The sequence below is a fragment of the Triplophysa dalaica genome, chromosome 2 (genome assembly GCF_015846415.1).
Source record: "Triplophysa dalaica isolate WHDGS20190420 chromosome 2, ASM1584641v1, whole genome shotgun sequence".
Taxonomy (NCBI): Eukaryota; Metazoa; Chordata; class Actinopteri; order Cypriniformes; family Nemacheilidae; genus Triplophysa; species Triplophysa dalaica.
This window is the reverse complement of record NC_079543.1, coordinates 26,575,962-26,599,473: the sequence shown is the minus strand read 5'-3', so window position 1 is coordinate 26,599,473 and position 23,512 is coordinate 26,575,962. Positions and strand designations below refer to the sequence as shown.

The 23,512-nt window shown below is 39.1% G+C and overlaps 1 protein-coding gene across 1 annotated transcript in view; it reads right to left on the bottom strand.

Moving 5' to 3' along the window:
* Positions 1-1,727: 1,727 nt before the first annotated feature.
* The window catches only part of klf7a (Kruppel like factor 7a), a 35,760-nt gene continuing 13,975 nt past the window's right edge, over positions 1,728-23,512 (bottom strand). The window contains exons 2-4 of the mRNA XM_056738377.1: positions 14,739-15,351; positions 9,403-9,526; positions 1,728-6,070 (exon numbers count right to left, since the gene is read on the bottom strand). Of these exons, the coding sequence (XP_056594355.1) occupies positions 6,019-6,070; positions 9,403-9,526; positions 14,739-15,351 (789 nt within the window). The 3' untranslated portion in view covers positions 1,728-6,018. The remainder of the gene's footprint in view (positions 6,071-9,402; positions 9,527-14,738; positions 15,352-23,512) is intronic.

Here is a 23,512-nt window from a genome sequence, read left to right as displayed (position 1 = left end):
AAAAAGGTTTGACGAACAGTGATAGAATACCAGATGACCATTGGCATTTCCTGGAACTATGGGTGGGTCTCAATCAGCTCCCTTGTTCAGTGGTAATGGTACTGATCAGGGAGTCGACAATTTTAAGGGCTGTTTCATTCGCAAAATTCTTCCAGTGCACTGATTCCATTTGTTCCCCAAAAATTCCCACAATGCAACACAAAAGTTAGAGAGCATCGCTGCGTCCGAAATCGCATACTGTGACAGTATGTACTGAATTTAAATAAGTACCAACCTATCGGTTGTTAAAACAGTATACATTCTATAAACTGCGTCTGCCATGTTTTATGGTCATGTGACCTGTATGCTCTTTGACCTATGATGTTTTAACAACAGACTATACGTGAGCGTTTATAAAAACATAATTTAGTCACTAGTAATTAATTTATTGGCACTAACATTAAAAACGGACGTACGCCTTCAGGTTTCCGCCATATTTATTTGATTTACTTTGACAGTTGCTCAGCTCCTGTGGCATCATGGGATACATGTCCATACGATCACCACTCACCAATCTCGGCAGAAGTAGTAGACCATCCAGGTATTTTTCGCCTACTATATAGTAAGCAAGTAGGCGATTTCGGACGCAGCAATAGTTCCCTTAATCACGTGACATTTTTTAAATCCGTTTAACCTAAATGGAGTGGATCAGGGATGAGGTATTTTTATGGCTAACCCGGAAGTAAGTGCTGCGCTGGTTCCCTGTGCTTTTTCCCCATAGGCTTTGGAAGATCCAAACAAGAAGATCTGTGATTAACCAATGTTCTTGATGTTTACATTCGTCTATCAGGATAAACTTTACAGATTTACACAATATTTGCAATTCCAGAAGCCTAAATACAATCACCAGAAGTAAAAAGCTAACATGAAGCTATAAACAGACTACACAACAGCCGCTCGATATCAACGTCACCAACACCAATCCTCCGCCATTTTCCTTTCCTTTATTAAAAAAGTGTACCCTGTCAATTTATTGCTCCGTTAATGAATCCCCAACAATGATTCTAGACATTTGTGCCCATGCCGCAATATTTGTGAGATTTATATTCGGAATGATTTCTAAAGTCCTCGCCAAAGGAAGTAGTTGCTTTAAGCAACTTGTTAGGAACCGGCGTATTAAAGACACAATAAAGGTTTAAAAATCACAAGTGCGATGCAACTGGCGTGTTTTATGTCATAGATAACGTGAAAATATTTAGAGGCTTTGTTTGCCACAAATCTCGTTTCAGGCTATTTACCAAAGACCTCATTTCAGGTGATTTACTAAAAACCCAAAACCACGAGTTTGGAGCGATGGAACCGGAATCTTAAAATGCTAACTCACCTACGGGTTTGCTTAAAAAATACTTCATCTCTAAGGTAGTGCCCGGTTGCATAAAGCACCTTAAGTTCTTCCCTTAAGTGTAACACTTAAGGGGTGATTTCCATTTACCAAAAACAATAGGAGAATAACTTAAGTTAATCTTAAGGTATATTTAAGGGCACACTTAAGAGAAAATAACACTTAAGGTGCTTTATGCAATCCATCAGTACGTTCCTGTAGGATGTTCTAGTAGATCTTTGCAGTTGAATGCAATGTACGCTCACCAAAAGCCGTCTTCGCTTAAACTTCGAAATAACAAGCACAAGATCAATACGTTTCTACCATTTATTACACATAATGACATTCTTAAATAAAAATGCTTCACTTAACAGTTCTTGCATAGATATATTACAATACCAATTTAAAAAAGAATTATGAAACAAACCAGTAACAAAAATAAACTCTTTTTCCTTTTTCCTTAATAAAGAACATTGTCGTACTAACATCATATAATACAAATAATATATGCAAACACTTTTTACAGCAAACAAAACAAAACCAAAAAGAAGAGCATAAATATCGGAGCAAAGTGGAAAGCGTGAAATGCCTGCAGAAAGCCTACGGATCAGAGTTAATTTACAGCGGGAAATGCGGTAGAAAGGCTTTAACCGGAAAACTACACTACAAGTGCAACGAACATCGGAAATCACTCTGTTTATCGTCGTCGTACCATTTATTTGAAAGCTATTAGCACAGCGTTTTGAGCAGTGGAACGGGACGAAAACACAACGCTTTAATAGTGAGCGCACAGTGAGAAGCTGCTAATGTGAACGTACGAACTAATGCTTCAATCCGAAAATAACGCACAAACCTGTAAAACTGACTAAACGTACCGTCACGAGATATGAAACATGGAATCGCGGTGAACTCCTAATTTAATGTTCCCTGCATTGTCGTTAGCATCTCAGCTTGTCGTTAAGGTGTAAGTTTGCAATTTTACTGTGTAAAAATGTACCTGCAAGAGTGCGTCGGTAATTACAAATAATTGCAAGATCCCACGAGCGAAGAGGTCAGCAAGTTGTCGCTGCTGTTTAAGTGGGCGAAAGGCAGAAGGTTCGTACACACTCGAGAGAAACTAAAGACAGTGCACATAAAACAAGTCCAAAAGAGCAGAGAACAAGCTCTCTGCGGGGTTTAACAGGACCATTAAGACAAACTCATTAGCCGCTTTTTGCCAGGTAACGTCCAAAATTGGTCCTTCCGGAGGATTTTAAAGACTGAATTTAGCAGAAAAGAAAGATGCACTTAAGAGTGAACAAATGGTCAGAAATCCATCAGGTAAAGTACAAGCGAACGTCGAGGGTTGTTGACCAAGTGAAATGGCATATATACATACACAGCAGCATATACATACAGTATATATGAAGAGCTCGATTTGTAGTATGAATACTGGTTTATAACATTAATCTTTTTTGGGGGGGACACACGTCCAGATCACATTTCAGATTTTAATGCTTTTAGGTCATTTACTTTAGATTTTTTTTATCTTACTTTTCTCAATGTGATAAAAATTACATTCTGTATTAGTAGTTTTTTATATAATAGTAAAGTGTCGCAATGCAAAAAAATCGACTTCGTTTTCTTATAGCAAAAGTAACGTTTTACTGAAATATGACCTGGATGGGTTCACGGATGATTTATGCCACGATTCTGTTCCTGTTTATTTTCCTGTTTTGACTAAGTAAATTAAACCGTCAAGCATGTGAAAATCTCGCATCATCTCCGTAATTAGGTGACACCAAATATGTGTGATTAAATGACGTCTTGCTTGTCATGTTTCATGTTTCGCTTGCTTTTAACAAACAACATTTGAAAAGCTTTCGACTACAAAATGTAAATATTTCAATAAAATCCCACAGGAAAACCAAGTTATTTGGATATGCGTGACTCTGCTGCCCCGGGTCTCGTCCACCTCGGGTCTCTGTTTCTCGTGGAGCAAATGCAGACGGAGAAGGAGGTAAGCTGACACCTGACTACACGGGTGAAATTGACTGTGTCGGGCAGTTGTGATAAGATCTCGTGGTCAGCACAAGCGCGGCATGCGACTCCGGTGTGGTGCCACTCCGTTCCACCCCATTGAGGGGGCGGCCAGGGTGGCCGCTGCTGGGGGAGCCCAATTCGATCCTCATTTCCCATACTGCCTTTCTGTCAAATTTTTCTCCCGTTGGTCCATGTAAGACGAGTGTGAAATGTTAGAGATGACTGCGCGGTTTGAGACACGGATATCCCCCATTTTATAACACCTAATGGTGTTATTATATTGATAGATATGCTTACAAATGTCTGATTTTTTTTTTTGAATATTCATTTTTAAACAACCGTTCTTCGGTTCATCGAAATATGTCAAGCTTACGCTGTTTAAAAAAAAAACGTTAAATTTGATTCTGTTGTTGCATTTCCCTTGAACCCTAGAAGCGTCAATATGATCAACGTTGATGTTAATATACAATGCGTTGTATGCAATGGTTAAAAAAAATTAATATGAGTTTGTTGTGCTTATTTTATACATTTTCATATATGGGCCTCATTCAACACCTACTGTCTTCTCACGGATGTACCAATTGGCTTCCGCCACAGATCTCCCTTAAAGGGATAGTTCAACTAAAAATGAAGTTCTGTCCTTACACTCCAAATCACTATGAAGAAACATTGATGTTGTCAAAGTAATAGGGAACTTAAAAATTGCGTCCCAAAAAAGCACCATAAAAGTTAAGACATGAGAGTTTTGACGCCATTGGTCCTTAAGTGTCTTGTGTCTAGTGAAGGCCTGCTGTGAAGTGCCATATTTGTAGCACACATGGTGTAAATTTTTCTTTTCTAACACAAAGCTATTGTTTGGCTGTGGAAGAGTTGGAATATAGCTTACAAATGGTTTAGACTTATTTTATGGTGCTTTTTTGACATCTTTGAACCCTCTTATTTTCATCGTAGGGTAAACAGCACTTTGGATTTTCCTTTGTGTTCTAGGTTTGGAATGATGGGAGGGTAAATAATGACAGATATTTTGGGTGAACTGTCCCTTTAAATTCACATGTTTGCAGGATCTGTCTCGGGCAGATTGAGCCTTACAGCTGCCTGGATGATTGCATAGCTGCAGGGCCGTCCAGAATGACACAACCTTACATTCAATAACACTTTTCTTGAAAAGTGCTCGATCCCGCAATTGATTGTACGTATTTTAAGCCTCGTTTTGCTTTACAATTTTTTCTGTACAGCCATTTTTAACCTGCAAAAAAAGGCATACGGTAATTTAAAAAATAAAAAACCGGTAACCCCACTAAAAGTCTACAAGAGCAGATGCGTCGTAATTGTGAAATCTCAATTGTTGAACCAGCAAAACTATGTTCACTCTTAAATACACAACGGACACCTTTCTTACAGTAAAACGCTTTCATTCATCCAAACTAAAATCATGGAAAATATCTGTCTAGATGGTTTGTATGGACATATTTTGATTCGTTTACAAATTGAAACTTTAATCGCAAACCTCTGCCATCTTGATTAAAATGGTCCGTATTCGGTTGCCAAGTTTGTAACGAAACCACTTCGCTTTTCATGCTAAAATTCCAGGGTATGAGAGAAAGTTTCAAGGGTCATAAATAAAGTTGAGGAATGCTCAAAACGTGTGCAACAACATAACTGCTTTTCTTTTATAGCGACTAAAAGTTTGCGTTTATTAGAAATGAAGTCCCACAATTGCCGTCTGTGCCAGTGTGGAATCCTCTGTTCTTTGCTTGTGCATATGGCAGTTTTTGGTCCATTTCATTTCTTTTTTTTCTATTTTGTACACATCCACAGGAGAAACGCAAAAAAGCCTTACGAATTATATAACCCAGTCACCAATCAAAAAGATCTCTTCCTTAATTTTTCCTTTAAAAAAGTCTCAAAGTGTCGCTGCGCAGCTATTGGTTGGCAGGGCGGGACTCGAAAGAGAGAGGTTTGTCCACGTATGTAGAAGGTGAGACTGATTCCTCCGCTGCGTCCAATCAGATTCACATTTGAGCAGAAAAACAAAACTCCACGTTGTCGCCATTTAAATCCATTTTCCCCGTTCCCCTTTAGATCTTGGCGGGATCATGACGGAAACATAATCCTTGCTCGAAATGGAAAAACAAATAAATGTGCCTCAGAAATCCATTTACGGAACATCTCCAAAGCATTCTCCAATGGATTCGCTTCTCAACTTGATGTCCAAACTGTACTGACCTCCGTCAATTTGTCACAATAATGCATACGATGCACTTTAAATAGACAAAAATGAATCGTATCTTGGAGATGTAGGAAAGCCTTAGAAGTAGAAACAGATGCTTTGATTATTAAGCAAATACCTATTAAAGTATAGTCCGCACAGTTGATCAGATAAAATGTCCACACAGTTAGCAAAGTCCGATCCCAGACGTGACTTGGATCTTGCCAACCAAACCTCAAGACCTGTTTAAGCACATCCAATGACGGTCCATCGATAACGGCCCTCTATCGGTCTCTCACAGGGGCCCGCTCTGCTGGGCCAGGTAAACAGCCTGAGGTTTATCCAGCTCTTTCCCGCAATCCCTCTCTTTCTCTACCTCCTCTCTGTCTCATCCTCCACCTCGCCTTTTGTCTCGTCCTCTTCCTCCTCAGATGTGCCTCTTCATGTGCAACGCCAAGTGGTCAGATCGAGAGAAACACCTGCGGGTGAAAGAAACAAGATTCAGATGGTGCATGGTAAGGTTATATCAAGGTAGTTTAATATATACCGCGGTATATTTTACATGGTATGCGCACCAGCGTATACATTATATACCTTGGAATACCGTTTTTCTTGCTTAAATTTAATGCAAAATGTTGAATGCTTTCTTATTTGCAAGTCACTTTGAATAAAAGCATCTGCCTAATGAATAAAGGCATTTTTCACTACTGCACTTGTTTTTCGTTACAGTCTCTGAAAGGGATCTATTATCCTGACAGAATAGGACTATTGCTATTAATTGCATTTATTAAAACCACCTTAATCCTCACATATTTCATCTAAAAGATTAAGTAAAGTTGACATCCCTAACTAGACTAGACTAGCCAATTGTCAGACTCCTTGACCCATCCCTGAGACATATGTTTTCACGCAATCTCTCACCTGTCCTGGAATTATAAGGTTTGTTGGTGGAATTGGGATGGACACCAATAGGGAAATCAAGGGGTGTATTTTTTGGCAGGATCGGACAGATGGTAGATCAAGTCACTGCCAGGAGGCACCAAACCAGCTGGTGTACCTCCACCCTCTTCGACACCCCCACCCTCTGTCCCGACAGGGGGTCCGGACACGGTCGGGACGGATTAAGAAGAGGCCTGAGGGTCGAGAGTACGGGTCTAGCATCTCTCTCTACTGTATTTACTGTTCGGTCGAGGAAGGGTGCACCGCCGCATGCTACTCTCCAATGTTACCGTCAACTCTGTCATTGTTATGGTAATCCGGGGCTCCCCTGACAACAGCAAGATGGAATCCCCAAGGTGTTCGAGCCGCCAGGATGACAGGGGTGGGAGGGGCTGAGCTTAAGTGAGATACGCAGGTCTAACAAGCATGAAGGACCTGTTTATACATCAAAGCTAAGACGAGCTAAGATTCGCTCCAGAGGTTGACGCTCTCGGTCAATACCAGAAGGCAAGCGTCTTGCAGGCATTACGGCAAAATTGAAAATGTTTTATAAGTCTAGTTCTCTTGGAAACATGATAAGCTTTGGGCCTGAATGGAGGTGTGGATTGACGGTTCATGTAATAAAAGTCTTGTGGTGCATAAATTGGTGTTATTTTAGCATGTAGGAGCATGTGTGGAGTGTATAAGGATTCACTTGCATTCATTTTTGTTAGAACTAGCCTGAATATTTAGGTTAAGTAATAATTCAACTAGAAGCTACGGTTGCGAAACCCAAAGACATGATTTTTAGTTGGCGGTACAATTGGGACTTTTAAAGGTCATCTGCTACACAGCCTAATGTCGATATTTTGTGGGCCGGTGTTAGGGGGTAACAAACTAAAAGTAGAAGCAAATTTTTAGTAGCATGACAGTAGCTTGCTTGCAGTGTTGGGTGTAACACATAATTAAGTAATTAGTTATTGTATTTTAATTACTTTTCTCTTGAAAAAGTAAAGTAAGGGATTACTCTTATTTTTTCTGTTATTTAATCACAGTTACTTCTGGTGTAATTGAACTAAATTCTGTGTAATATATTCTAAAGTGGAAATTACATCAAAATTATAAATCTAACTTTAAAATTTATGTTTTATTTTATCCTTTTCACATTTGTAATACTTTGGTCAGTTAATAAGAATAATTTATGTAGTTATTTATTATTTATTTGAATTAATTAAATAAGCTGTTTCATGTCTGTCCTTGAATCTATTCTTATCAAGGTTGATGTAGGCTATAGAAAGTAATTAGTAATAATAAGTAATTAAATACTTTTTGGAGAGATTAAACATGTAATTAGACACTGGTTATTAATTACTTTTTCAGAGGAACTTACCATACACTGCTTGAATGATATTTTAAGTGAAACTTTTTCAGTAAAAAGTGATTTTTCCAAAACTGGACCATTACTTTTAGTCACATCATATTGAAGATCACCTGGCAAATCTACAATAAACAGTCTCCTATTTTGTTATCTCTCTCTCTCTCTCTCTCTCTCTCTCTCTCTCTCATATGTAGCATTAGAACATCTAATCATTTTAGTTAGTAAATGGGACCATTAGAATTAAGTAATCCATTCATTTGTTTTTGGGTTGAAATTTCAATAGTTGTTTTTACACCATTATATAAATGTTTGAATGTAAAATTGTGTGTATTTGCTGTCGTCCTATAAAAACATTTCTGTGGCAGGTAGGGTACACCTTCTTTTTAGTTAGTTCCGATCCTGTAATCTGATTGGATGAGAGACGTCAGACTGCTTATAGGACCAGCACAGCACTGGAAGGTTATTAAAAAATGATACCCAAAGTTTGGAACAGTTACTTGAGACCTGAAACAGTAACTATCACTCATCACTTATAATTTGGAAGCTTATTTATGAGACCCTAGCTAATATAAGTCATCCATTGTTGAAATAGCAGATGTTTTTTATCCTAGGTCCACCAGGCACAGGTGACAGGTGGATGATCTTAGAGATTACAAATTTATGAAACTTTGAGAGTATTCATCCAGTTTTTAGACCCAAGGACACCTGTGTTAGATTTTGTTATGTTTACTTTATAAATCAGATTGCAGAAGAGAATTCTCCAAATCCCTAAAAGATGTTACATGACCTAAATGAGGCTGATATATTTGTTGTTTTTGAGCAGCCGCTGATATGTTTCCATCAATAAAAATCATCTTTCTATTATGAAACGGTAATTAAAAACAAATTTGTGAAAACAATTTGTTTTAATATATATATTTACAGTGGGCAAAACGAAGCAGCATCTTTAAACCAGTGATACTACGGCCTTTTATTCAGAACAAAATGTCTGAGCCGTTTCTAAATTTACATTAAACACAATGATGTTAAACTGATGTTTTCGTGGTTGGAAGTCTGTTCCCTTTAAGTTCACACAGGTGTCCCAGCACTGGTGGAGTTTGCTATATTACCTTTGTTCCACAGTGTTAGACAACCAGAAAGTAACAAAACACTTTTTGTCATCAATGGTAACAATATATCTACTGTTTTATCATTTGACACCTATCAAAACTTTTGAAATGCTTTTCTTGAAAACATATTAAATGTCACTTGGTTTATATTTTATATTTTATAAAGCAATTTGTTTTTTATGTTTAATCTTAAGTGTCCAAATATGTTTCTGAGGACCTAAATAATCTTCCAGGGTGACATATATACTTTGTAATATTTAAATACATTACGTAGTATCTAAATTAATTCAAAAACTGCACAAACAACTATCTGAGACATTCAGTATACAGTTGTAAGGATTGCATTCATACTGCAGGACACTAGAAATAAATCAGAAAGGTAAACGTGTGGTATTTTGAACCTCACCTGTCGCAGTGATTGCACTTGAAAGGCTTCGCCCCGGTGTGTTTGCGGTAATGCCGCGTCAACTCGTCGCTCCTCGCGAAACGCCACTCGCAGCCTTCCCATGAGCACTTGTACGGCTTCTCCCCTGACGCAGACACAAAAACAGACACACACCTGATTAAAACACGTTTTCTCCCAAGGGACCCTGAAATCAACGACTTGGTCCAGCCAGCCGTCTAATTCATTTGTTTTAAGTTGATTAGCCTATCGGAAAAGCGTTGACACAATTGGAGTTTATGAAATACATGATCGTCATCAGGGCACACAGATGTGTGCACTACCCGAGTTTCCAGTAAGAACTTACTGGGTTTAACAGATGGAAATGAACGCGTTCCCATTTTCCATGTTGTGTATTTTGTGTTGGGGATGGGTGCCGCCTTGCAGGAGCGTTGTGATGCGTAGGAATCTGTTGGCTTGTTCATTAGCGGCACTTGGTGTACAGTATGAATGAGGGGCAGGCAGAGTTTATTTGGATCTCTGAGTGAGGTGATAATTGGAGTAGTAATGATGGGTAATGGAGAGGAACCTCATATTTACTGTCAACCAGCTGGCCCTGTCTACACTGCTCCTGATAGCCACAAATCTCCCAAAACAAGAGTGCGCCTTTATTTGAGTGTAAAATAAGACAGATTTTATATTCACTTAACAGAGGTACTCTCACAAAACTGTATGATTTTGCTGTGTGCTCAAATGATTGATATTTAAAACAATAAATACAATTCTTTAAATATACTTTTTTAAAGGTCCAGTGTATGAAATGTAGTGGCATATAGTGGTGAGGTTGCGAAACGGAACCAACCGCTCACATCTCCCTTTCGAAAGCATTACGGTGGCTGTCACAGGACTAAGATGTCGCTTCTTTGCCGAAGGAGATAATGTGGTTACGAAACGCGCTCTGCAGAGCAGTTTCTTCGTTTACGACTACTGTTGAAACAACACGAAGGCAATACAAATATAACCCTTCATTGTGTGAGGTCTTTATACACCTCTGAAGACATTCTTATGTATATTATATTTCATTTCTGTCAAATAGATCCCCCCCAAAATTACACATTTAAATACACGTTCCAGGTTGTACCATTTTACGAAAGAAATGGTTTGTATTCAGATCTTTTCTTAGCAATATAATACTGTATTGGTTAGTGGTTTCTCTTTTGGCGCTTTTCCACTACATAGTACTGCACGGTATGGCGCGGTACAGCTCACTTTTGGTGGGAATTTTTATTTTTGGGTGAACTGTCCCTTTAAGAATATTTTCCCATTTATTTTTATATTGGCCTGCAGGAGAAACAACTTAAATATTAAAGAGATCTGATTATTTTGTTTATTCCTTCCTATAGGCTGCCTCTGAAACCACTTTCCTATTGACAAACCTGTGTACGCATTTGGCTCCAGGCAAGTTTAGCATTAAGACCATGCATTTTTACATGATGTTCACCGTTTTTTTAAATAAAAAAAACAGCAACATATAGATCGTTTTCCGAGTGCTAATACGCACTTTCAGTTAGCCACATTAAACAGGACAGGTTAAGACCTGTGCGTGCTACGACCGCAGCACCAACCAATTATATGTCAGGGATGCACGGATGCATGTTTGTCGCTTAGCAACCGGGCAGGAGCGTACTGTAGGAGGCAGCAGTGGAGCCGGCTCGATCTGGCATCGTCTGTCCCTCTGTGCCACCAGCCAATTACAGCTCATACTGGCAGGGGAGGATGCAGTTGCCTGGCAACCAGGATGTTACATGATACATGTATGTACTGGTAGATATAGGTGCATGTGCATCCGCTCGTGGGAATGAAAGCGCACGGACAGGGCTAGCGCTGTAAGCCGAAACCAGCGGCGATACCAAAGAATCGTTCCCAATTATAGAGTCCCATTCGGAGACACACCAGTTGCCTGGCAACTCCCCACCCCCATCACACATACACGCACTCGCCTAGACTTTCTCTCTCCGAGCAGCCTTACAGGTGCCTGAGTCTCAGTTAATTAAATTTTCTCAGTTAAACTGGAGACAGGGAGAGTCGTTATGAGCTCGGGAACTGTTGCCCGCACCCGGCAAAAAGCCATTTTCTGCCCATCTCCGCTCTCAGAGTTTTCCAAATCAGTCTTTGTAATAATGGATCTTAGAGCGAGGAACAAAGTGGAAATGAGTGCCACAACTTTCCTCTCCTCAGCCCCCTCACATCTCTGCCGATTCCCTCGAAACCTGTCTTATCTCATTCGCCATTCATAAAACGCTCCAGAGGGCAATGTCATTTCCATTCACTCCTTCATTTTCTTTACAAATCTCAATCGTGGAATTTGTCGGGGTAATAATGCCTCAGAAATAGGATTTCGCTAATTGCAAATGAATTGCCGAATCTTTTCGCCATCAGGAATTACAGTGCTTCCTTTATTTGTTGACAGGCGCGACACAGTAATCACTGGGGAAGAATGTCCCTAATATTGCTGAAGCAATATCCTTTTTAGTAGCAAACATTAAAGAGTAAACACAGTATCAAAGTCTGCAATTAAACACTATAATAATATCACAATGGTATTCACGACCAAACTCACTTTTCCCGTAATTTCATATTTTAGTGAAATAGGTTATTTATTGGGAACATGTTGGAAGGGATTTGCTCCAACATGGTTTCTAAAAGACAGGTTGTTGGATGGGTTGAGAAATAAGAATGCTTGGTGAAGTCAGAAACGAAAAGTTATTATATTTTGACACACCGTGCATTGCTAAATAGTGTATATTTGTATAAACCTCAGTCAGTTTTGTTTCTTGTCATCTCACAAGCATTTTGGGGGATTCACATGGTTTCCACCTGTATCATTTTCCCAGAGTCCTGCTTATCTAATCCTCATGTCATAATAAATACGTCTCGAATATTTTCTAATGCTTCATAAGGGAGCCGTTGCTGCGTTGTGTGTTCAAGTTCTGAGCGCCAGGGAACCGCTTCGGTGCGTGAACTGTCGTAGAGCAGACGTAGGAAAATATACGGGCGAATACGTCTCATTCCGGCCAGTCTATCCATCACGCTGCAGTTATTCACTCGGCGGACAGCTTCGAGACAGCAGTCTGAGTGCTTTTGGATTGAGATCGAAGAGACAGAGAATTATGGCCGTTTCCTGCACCGTTCAGATTTGCTGAGGAAGTACTGTTGCAACCTTGAGAAAACGCTTGTGACCAAGGTGGTGGAACAGACAGGATGGCATGGGCTGGCATTAATTACTTTAGCTTTTTGGTTATTGTGTGAAATAGCATTGAGGAAATGTGTTTCTGAACACACTTCATGTCATTGCTTAATAGCTGGAGTGCTTAATTTTTTTCGTTAAAATACTTCATCGTGTACCTGCGGAATATGCAAAGTCAATTATTATCATACTATTGCAGGGTTTTTCCTGCATAAATAATTGGAGGCGGCCGCCCCAGTCATATTTCGTGCCACCTCCGACTCCCTGCTAAATTATGTCGAGTATCTTCACAAAAAAACACTGCAGGCATTAAAAAAACTGTCTTTTGTAACTGCAGTTGCGGCATTACGTCACGATGGAGGCGCTGTTTCGTTATCAGCACAGTGAAGCGCTGAAGAGTTCAGTAGAAGAGCTTAGTAGAAGAGCTGAGGAGCTATATTGGCTGTTCCTGTGTATTACGTACAATTTATTGAAAAGGTTTCTTAAATTAGCATGCTGTACATCATTTTAATGTTTTTAGCTTTGAAGTTGGCTCGTTGAATCAGTGTTATACTGTACACAGCAAGTTTGCAAGTATGAATACATATTGTGATCTGAACGACTCGCAGACAAATTTTAAACAGAACGTTTAAACAGAATGTAATAGATCAGCGATTCATTCAAAGCTCTGTGAACCACAAGAGAATGTAGGATGTGAATGAACTTTGCTCATTTAGTTAATTATGGGCTGAAGAGTTAGTTGAAAACGATAAAAAGGTTGCATTAAAATTTTCTGTTCGGGTGAATAAATGTAATGTTTTGTTGCTCACTGAACTGTCTTGTAAGCATTGTTGGGTAAGTTACTCTGAAAAAGTAATTAATTACTAGTTACTCATTACATATTCAATAGTGTAATTAGATTACTGTACAAATTACTCTGTCCAAAAAGTATTTAGTTACTCATTACTTATTACTTTCTATGTCCTACGTCAACCTTGATTAGTTCAGTGATTCAAGGATAGACATGAAACGGCTTATTTAATTCATTCAAATAAATAATATTATTAACTGATCATAGTATTACAAATGTGAGAATTATACATTAAAGCACAGATTTTAAATTGAGACTTTGAATTGTGATGTCAATTACACTATTGCATGGCATATATTTCACAAAGTATTTAGTTTAATTACATCAAAAGTAACTGTAATTAAATTACAGAAAACATATGAGTCCCTTACTTTACTTCTTCAAGGGAAAAGTAATTAAATTACAGTAACTAATTACTTAGTAACTAGTTACATCCAACACTGCTTGTAAGTGGCTTTGGATAAAAGCATCTTCTAAATGACTAAATGTAAATGAGTTATTTATTAGTGACTTATTAGTTGTAATTTTCATAAAATCTTTGTTAAAAAGTGTTTTGTTTAGCCACTTAAAGGGACGGAAGGCCAACACATACGTCGCACCACCTCCATCTCATTTTGAGCCAGGAAAACCCTGTATTGCATGTTTTCATATTTTCAGCCCGACAAGTGTTGGCACATCACATACCTCATCGCTTCCCCTATCAACCCAAGTCTATGTAATTCCACCTTTTGTCTATTTTCTATTCCGCTACCCATAAATCATAAATCTAATCATTTAGAAAAATAAAAGCACACCTCTCCTCAAGCAGCCATATAATTTGAGGTATCAATCATATCCGTGGCACAAATGGTGCATGATAAGTAACGTGCCTTTTGTGAAAAGGTTTTGTTTAAATCCCTAACCCAACACAAGTGATGTTTTCCTTTCAAACACCTCCAATTAGTGTTTTCTTCACTTTTGGTAAATCTACAGTCTGTTGTTCTTCAGGCTGTCACACCAAAACACTTCCGAAATGTGTCCTGTTCTTCTGTAAATCAGGCTCCTGAGACGAAAATGTGTCACAAGCGTAACAAATAAAACTGATCTCAGATGCAAGATGTGTAGCAGGCATCATAAAAAAAAACTTAAATCATAAGAACCATCACATTCTCCTGACCGTCCTGAACTCAACATTTCAAATGTAATAATTTTCTTTTAAATATACCAACAAACAACAATATTAACTTGTGAATTCACGATATACGGCCCCATGTACGTGCTCACCTGTGTGTGTCCTCTGATGTGCCTTCAGGTGTGAGCTTTTGGTGTAGACCTTCCGACAGCCATTGAACTGGCACCGATGGACCCTCTTCTTGTTCTCTGCCAACTCGCCAGCTCCCACAGAGCAGGTCCCGCCCTGTTCCCCATCGCTTTGTGTCCCGCTGTTGCTATGCTGCGGAGACAGCGGCACGGGATGGGCCGCCACCAGCTTGGCGGTGCTCAAGCCCACCTTTCGGGCCACTAGCTTGAGCGTGAGGGTCCCGTCGGGCGAGGCACTGAGCGTGTGCATGGGTTTGATTAAGTGCCGCCCCAGTTCCGGCGACGAGGGAGGTGTTAGAGAGGTGACGGCGTTCAGCTGGGCAGCGTTGACCCCTAAGGTGATGTCTGGGGAGGGAAGAGTGGAGGAGGAGGAAGAGAGGGGTTCTTTGCGTGGGGTAAGATGAGGTGGTGGTGGGCTAGGGGGCTCGCTCAGGTTGGGAAGGACGGGGTCTAATGGATCTTCCTCTGGGTCTTCCTTCATGTAGGACGGGGTCAGGATGTCGTCTAGTTCCTCGTCAAAAAGATCCGAGAGCCTCTTGGGTTCCGTCTGAAGATAGCGCTCCAACTCCAAGCACGTCTATGGAAAAAGATACAGATTAGTTTTTATTGTCCTAATTGTCTAAATGCGTTACTTTTCTCCACAATAAACATAAACAATTTTAAATATAAGAATGTACCACACATTGCACTTAACATACATCATTTCTAAAGGGCACAACCCAAACAGAAGTTCTGTGTTCCATTTTTAGGCGAACTATCGCGTGAATTTGTTCTGGACTTTGTGAAGGACTTAAACAGAAATTTGTTCTGCTTGTTTCATGTATGAGGAGTTGAAAATCAACATGTATTCGAATAGTATACAATGAAATAAAAAACAAAGTTGTTTTATAAAATTATGCAGTCAGTGTTTTAATTAGAAAGCAATTAAATAGAAAGATAAAATCATCATTCCCAATCTGCCTTGTTAGCGCTACATGTATTTTGTTATCGCTGTAACTTCTTTCTGGACAGTTAACTGGCTACTGAGAGCGAGACTGCATATCATTTGCTTCAGCAGGTCTTCAGAAATAGATGCTTGCACTGTGATTGATTGCACAAGCTAGACCGGAGCTCTCTAGAGCTGAAGAAACAGTCCTGCCCTGAATTGCTTGTTAGAGTGCTTTATGTGGAGCAATACGGTCTCTACAAACAGAAGGAGAGAGAGTTAGCCATTACACTTGGATTATTCCATTTTTGATGGTTCTTATGTTTCAGACTAAAGAACAACAGCATCGACTTAATACGATTATGCATCAATGTTTTAGAAGCTGTGATTCCAGCATTAAGATGTTTCAACGGTAATGTCATGTAAAACAAGTTTTTTTTGGTGGGTTTGAAATGAACATTTTCAGTGTACTATGCTTCAAATGTACTCTTGTCAAGTCTTGACAAGAGTAAAGGCCTGTTCACACCAAGAATTATAATTTATAACGAAAACAATGTTAGCATCCACACCAATTGAGATAATATTATGTTTAATTTACGCAGTTTCACATTATAAATGAACTAGCCAATTCAATTTTTATTAGGGATGCACCGATGTATCGGCCACCGATATTAATCGGACGATATTGGATTAATTTAACACCATAGGTATATCGGCAATAGCATGAAAAGGGATACACAAATGGTTTATTAATTAACTGCATGTAGGCAATAGTAACACGTCTGAATAATCCAACATTTTTCTCTGAGCAAAATAATGAAATAGACTTTATATAAGTTTATTAAAGAAAAGTCCAATGTTAAGTCAAATGTTAATGTTGTTGTTAAGTCAAATTTTAATGAGTTAATGTTGTTAATAAAATAAATATTGGAAAGGAAAAATCCCCTTTGAAGATTGTCACTTTGTCTTCATTTATTTTTATCTAAATTTGTTCTTCTATTAAAATGTTGGATCCAATTCATGTTCGGTAAAATTATTTGAATGCAGAAAAAGCTGCCTAGTATTGTAAAGTACTATACAATTGACCTATATCGGACGATAGATGTTTGTTAAAATCGGTATCCGCCAAAAAAATCCTGTAGGGTGATCCCTAATTTTGTTTCGGTTTTAACGTTCTAGTTCTAGTGTGAATACTGCATTTCTCAATAGATTTAGAATGATTTTTAGAAAACTTCAACTTACAAAGGTATTGAATATAGTTACTTTATCAAATCGTATAGGCATCTAACTTTTTTCCCTGGAAAGCTTATCGCGCAATCGATGACATTGTTTTTAAATTCTATTTTCCCGTGTTGATAATATATTTAAAGTATCTCTAGCTCATCTTTTGTAAGACTTGCAATATTACCATGGGTATTGTAATATATAATATAACATATAATATATTATGCATTTCATGTGTGTATGTATATGTGTCTATTTTTTTTTTTTTTCTTTATTTCATATTACTTTTAAGGTCATTTCTTTTCTATGAGTGTTGAGCATGTTTTTATTTGTATTTTTTCTCATGCTGCTTTGATGAAATGCAAAAAGTGCTATCAAAATTTATTTTGATTTGACTATATATCCATATTGTTTTTGGTGCCATAAAACTGGCTGAGAAATGACAAGGGCTGCACATTCTTCAGTTTAACTTGTTGTTATTTTGATTCATGTTATAATATGTCTTCATCATGGTATGATATCCTTAACATCCTTAACTCCTACTCCTGTTTTTAAACAGTACTGCAGTCACAATGCAAGAGTGGAAACCAAATTCTCTGATGCTGCCAAACCTCCAGAGGCATCGTAATGGGAAATTGATCTGTCACTGGTAAGAATGTCACATTGCTATCCAAAAAATGATGCTTTCCTAAGCCAATCATACCAAATTGTCCGGTTTCAAAAGGCTTGAAAAACGTACATTTACATGACACACATGTGAAGGTTAGACAATACAGTCAAACAGTGACCAGCCAGATTAATTGTAAAGTGGTTTAAAAATGTCATGTTAAATTAAATTACAGGTATTAAACAGATTAGCATTTAAGTGCTACTATACAACTGTGTGGACTGTCTCTTTAATACACTTTTTCACACACCTATTTGCGCAAAAGCAATAACACCTAGATCAAATATTATGCCATGTTTTATATCCTCCCATATGTTTTTCATTACATGACCCAAACCTTTTGCAAATGATAAAAACAGTCACCTATCTCATCTCAGACAAACTGGCCGCTGGCTATAAACGTCTCAGGTTTGAATCATGACGGCAGATCGTCGGCGCTTCTGTTGCTAGGCAATATTGTTTGCTTGTCATTTTATGAATAGAGCGTGTGTCGTCTTCTCGGCGTTAAAAGCATTTTAATGTCAGCAGTGAACTCAAGGTTTCGGGAGAGACAGGTAAACAGAGCATAGCAGAATTCATATTACCCGAGACGTCACTCAGCATTTAGTCCTACAAATATCTAAATGCCTCAAATAACCACTGACAGAAACGCAGAGGCTCGAAATTACAGATTGGTGCATGACTGTATTGATCTTAGAGCATCAGTACAACTCGGAGCCATATGGTAGAGAAATTCGACACACACCATTCTTTCACAACACACAGTTCAAAACCAATATTTGTATTTGCAGAATCTGTTGTTTTCTCTTTGATAGAAACGCAAGCAGTTTCTCTCCGTGTCCTAATCTGACGGGCGATTAGTCACTTAAATGAAGCAATGAAGCACTGATGGTGTGTGTGTATCCGTGCGTGTTTCTGAAATAAAGCGCAATCTATGACATATAATGATATCTATGACATGTCAGCACGGCGGCAGCCGTATGGGCCCCATGTACACACGTCAACACGATAGGGATCGATTTTGTACCGTGCCGCGGGGCTTCAGCAGTCCAGTGTGTCATGCCCGGCCGTGTTGAACTGTCACACATATGACAGAAACCAAGGCAGACAGGGTCCGAGCGGGCAGGCAGGATGTAACCGACAGAGAGGTGCATGCGCGTGTCATGAATGGGGTAGATATTTTCTTGAAGGTGATGCGTTTGGAAAATGTGAAAGAAAGCCACCGACGGCCATGTTTTCTTTTCTTTCCTTTCTCATTCTCGTTTTCTCATACCGCTCACCCAATAGGCCCTGAGGTGGTGACATTCGGGGAGATTACTACTTAAAATGGCAAATTCAATGCATCTGCGGCAGAGCTTGGGTCGCATTGAACAGTCTGATGCCAATCAATCACAAAACGGCAATAAAGGATTCTCTGTAGATTTGCGAAATTTCTGTAATTTGAATGTTTAGCGAATCTTCTGTAATTTGAATGTTTAATCCAAACTCAACGTCCCGGTTTTGCCATAAAACGGGGCAATAAAAAGACAAGAGTGTCATTCGGTTGGGCAACAGATGGCTTACATTTCATGTTGTATTCCCTGTGCGGGTCGCACCTGATCTGCGAGAGGCTACGGTATAAAACAAACCGCAAATTTAACTCAAGGTCATTCGACCGTCTTCAGTGGCAATCAGAAAGCCACATAGGTCCAAGTACAAATCTCTGCAAACCCTTTGTATAAGCACGAAAGATTTTATGAGAGTATGTTGAATTCTTTGAAAATAATGCACACCCTGACAAAATTTTGTCAAATAATATTAGTAACTACAAAAAAATCGAGCCTATGGTCGAGTGGTTCGTGCTCTGACATATGGCGCCGAGTGTGTCCCGGGCGACCCGAGTTCGAATCCCGGCTCGTCCTCCTTTCCCGACCTCACCCCTTCTCTCTCATCCACTTCGCTTCCCATCCTCTGTACTAATAAATGCAAAAAAATTGCCAAAAAAATTATGGTATAATCTCAACCATCAATTGAGATTTTACACAGCCTTTATTAAAATAATAGCACTGAGCTAATTATTTTGTTTGGGTATCAACCTTATGCCACAAATGCTGTGTATAGCACTTTACGCTTGAGCCTGGAAATCTTAGTGAAAAAACAGCTCAAGTCACTTTTTGGAACAAATAATTTTAAAACAGCTTCTAAGAATAGTAAGTAAAAAAAGAAATATATTTCAGTCAAATCGAGAACAAATCTATTTCAGCTCAACCTGGCACAGCATGAAAATACAACAGTATCTGATGTCACTGGGCGCCGCCACCGAGCGAGTGAAGACCCCCTGCCGGCATCTCACACCACGTCGTGGAATGAGCGACTGTCAAACATTGTGAGGTTTAAACTGATAAAGTGAGTCATCTGTGACGTGCCCTGCAGCGAGCGCAGCTGAGAATATGAGAGCCAGAAACACAAGGCCCTTAACTGTCAGTCACGTAGGTGGCATTTTTTTCGACGCCCGTCCATCGCTGCTGATTTGTGACCTGTTCCTCGCTGTGAGTTTGACGTCGATCTATCATCTGTAAAGTGACAAAACTGGCTCGGGATCAGTTGTTATGACAGCGACGTTGACACATCTGTCTCCTATAGTCGAACCCGGTGCGCAATTATCTTTTCTGCATCTGTGCACCTGTGACAACATGTTACTTCCTCTACCGTCCCAGCACACCCTCTAGCCATCATAACATGGAACGGCAGCGCCCCAACGTTTTACGACCACCATAAACCGAGCAATGGGTGCACGTAATGTGAGACGGTCTATGGGTCCCACTATATTAAGTTTAATATAGGATAATCTGATTTGAGAAACGAGCTGAAGATACCCCTATTCCATCTCACCGCGTGCTACAGGGCTCAGCGGGGATACCGTCACGCGGCGCGCCAATTAGCATCGAAATGCAACTTCCCCGCAGCTGACAGAGAGCAAAGCTAATAAAACAAGCTGGTTATAAAAATGAATGAGGGGCCCTAGAAGAAATGCAGCACAGCCATCCAGATCAAATGCAAACAGATGTTAAGCGGGTTGACAGAGAAATGCTCTATTAATTTTTGGGAGATGATTTAGCATCGCCCGCTCCGAGCTAAAGGCCGCTGGCAGGGGAAAGGCAACAAGCTCTCTGAAAACCGTTGAAGAGGGTTATTTGTCAGGTCAGGTAGTTGATCGCCATGCCGGTACATTTGTCAAAAGTTCAGAAAGTGGAAAATGTGCTGGCCTGTTTCTCTGCGGCAGGTACCTGAGCACAATGGGTTTCCAATTTCAAGAATGGGAGAATTTTTTGCTGGGGCATGTGATGTCTCCCTATCGACATCCATTCAGGACCATGTGCATTTAAAGAGACACTGTCTGTGCTCAAGATGAAGTGCTTGTATACTGCATACTGCACAGTACTGCTCATTATTCTCGAGTGTGTGAATGCGTATGCACATCAGACATTTTAAACGTAGTATGCTACATTGTTGTCACATGACCTCACTACACTGAATCCAATTTAGAGTTATTTATTTGGCAGACACATTTAAAGAGACAGTTCACCCCAAAATAAATACAACTATTATCATTTACTCACCCTCTTGTAATTTCAAACTTTTGTGACTTTCTTTGTTCTGCAGAACACCAAAATAGATATTCTAAAGAATGTTGGTACTGAACAACGACGATAGACATTGACTTTCGTGTCCGTACAATACGAATGGGTACCGCCATTGTTCGCTTACAAACATTCTTCAAAATATCTTCTTTTGTGTTATGTTTAAGAAAGAAAGTTTGAAATGCAAGTGAGTGAGTATGTTATGACATCATTTTTATTTTGGGGTTTACAATCACTTTAAGGTTCGATAGAATATTTTGATCTAATTTGAATCTGCAGTAGCAATGTCATCTGATTGGCTAGATTAAAATACAAAATAACAAATAAATGTATATCTAACTTATTATTTATTTGCTATTCGGTAATTTAGCTAACACTAGCTATTCTGTGTACAAGGGATGGACAATAAATTATCGGCCATTTCGGTATCGGGGGATAATTGGTCATTTTATATGTTTTCATTATCGGATGATAATAAAATATTGGCCGATATATTATAACCAATAAATTTCCTCTGGTTAAACTTCTTCAACTGCACTCTGCTCACAGTTAAGACCCAGTACAGAACTGTCCTTCTGTCATGTTCATTTATTTCTGCTATTAGCATAACATTGTTGTAGGTACAGGACGTAGATACAGTATTTATGAATGTATAAAATATAGGAACAAAAGTATATCATTTGAATCAGACTACTGTCTGAATGCTTCTGTCTTGAGACCTGTTAGACATGTGGCTATTAAGAACATTTTTCTTGGTTGCTCTGGAAAAACATCTGTCATTTGTTCTATAAATAAAAAATTTACCAGAAAAGTTTGAAAGTTAAATAATCGTTAACTAGTGTAAAGTAGGCATGGCACATGATTTTCAGGGGTAAAAAAAGAGAACTAATTAATAACTTGTTATCTGCAGTGAATGTTTTCCAATAAAAGTAGGTATCCACTATTTGCCTTTGTTTCAGTCTCAATTTTATATTAATATTTAGATACTGTATATCGGTTATCAGCTCCCAAAGTTAAAGAATTATTGGTTATCGTTATCGGCCCAAAATTGACAGATCGGCATCCCTAGATAATACTGTTGCTAAATTCTGATCTAAAGAAATTCAATTCAAAATCAAGCACACATATCTTGGTCTTGGCACTGCAATAAGTCAAATTGTGAAGCTTTTGATGATACGCAGCCCTTTTTAAATGAAAGCTTTTTAAATGCCAAAAGGCATTTAACCTTAAAGTACCCCTTTCAAGTGATTTTAATGGTCATTTAAATAGTAAATTATACCAAACAATTTGGGCAAATTAGCTTCAGCGTTGAGGGTGATTTATTTGCATCCCTGCAATAATGTGTTTGGCATAATAGAAGGTCAAGTTGCATGCAGTGCTTTGTCATAAACCGTCTCTTTCACAGCATTCTCTGGTTGTTTATCGCACATTAAAAATGCATACAACAAACATAGTTCAAGCTCAGTTTTCGAAACTATTTTGCAACACTTCTTTTTTGAATAAATCTGCATAGTAAGTGATACATTGTAGCATGCCATTCCTGACATACCTGCGACTAAATAGCTAGTTGAAAAACATAGTAGATAACAAAGAAGTCTGAACAAAAGCTATTTCAAACACTGTGTACTCTTAGATATCCACAGACTGACTCCAGATATCCACTTACTCCAATGACACCCCCCTGACGGATAGGCACAGAAGTGAAACTCATCCAGCCTGTTCTCTGATCGGCCATTGATCTGTAATGTAAGACTTGGCTGAAGGGAGAGGGGGCAACACAAATGACCACCTGCCGGTGCTTTGATTCAGGAGGGGACCGGCCAGCTGGCGGCACCCAGAGACACAATCCCCCTTCGGGCCGTGGCAGATCGATAGGACGGGGAATGATGGGGCCGTGCGTGATCTCATCAACACTGGCCCTCGCAACTCGCCCTGCCTTCCATTTACAGCCTCGCCAGGCGGCGCCTAAAAATAACCCACATCTCATCTGTGGTAAGCTTGCACATGCACATTCACACATAGTCTTAGGCAAACGCAGAGTGAGACAACCGAGATATCATGCTCCAGTATTGCAGAGAAAAAGCAAAGAAGAATAGAGGAAAATCTAATTAATGCGTTTTCTGTTTGGGGATGATGAGGCAATAGTGCAAGTTTATAGAATCATGGTAGAAGTAAAAGTGAAGTTGTTTGTTTTAAGTGTAAGTGTTGACTATACAGTGTAGTTTCCATGCAAGCCGATCAACAAAAATGGAAATCTTACAATATATCTTTAAAATTCATGTTTCGCTTACAGTTTCTACTA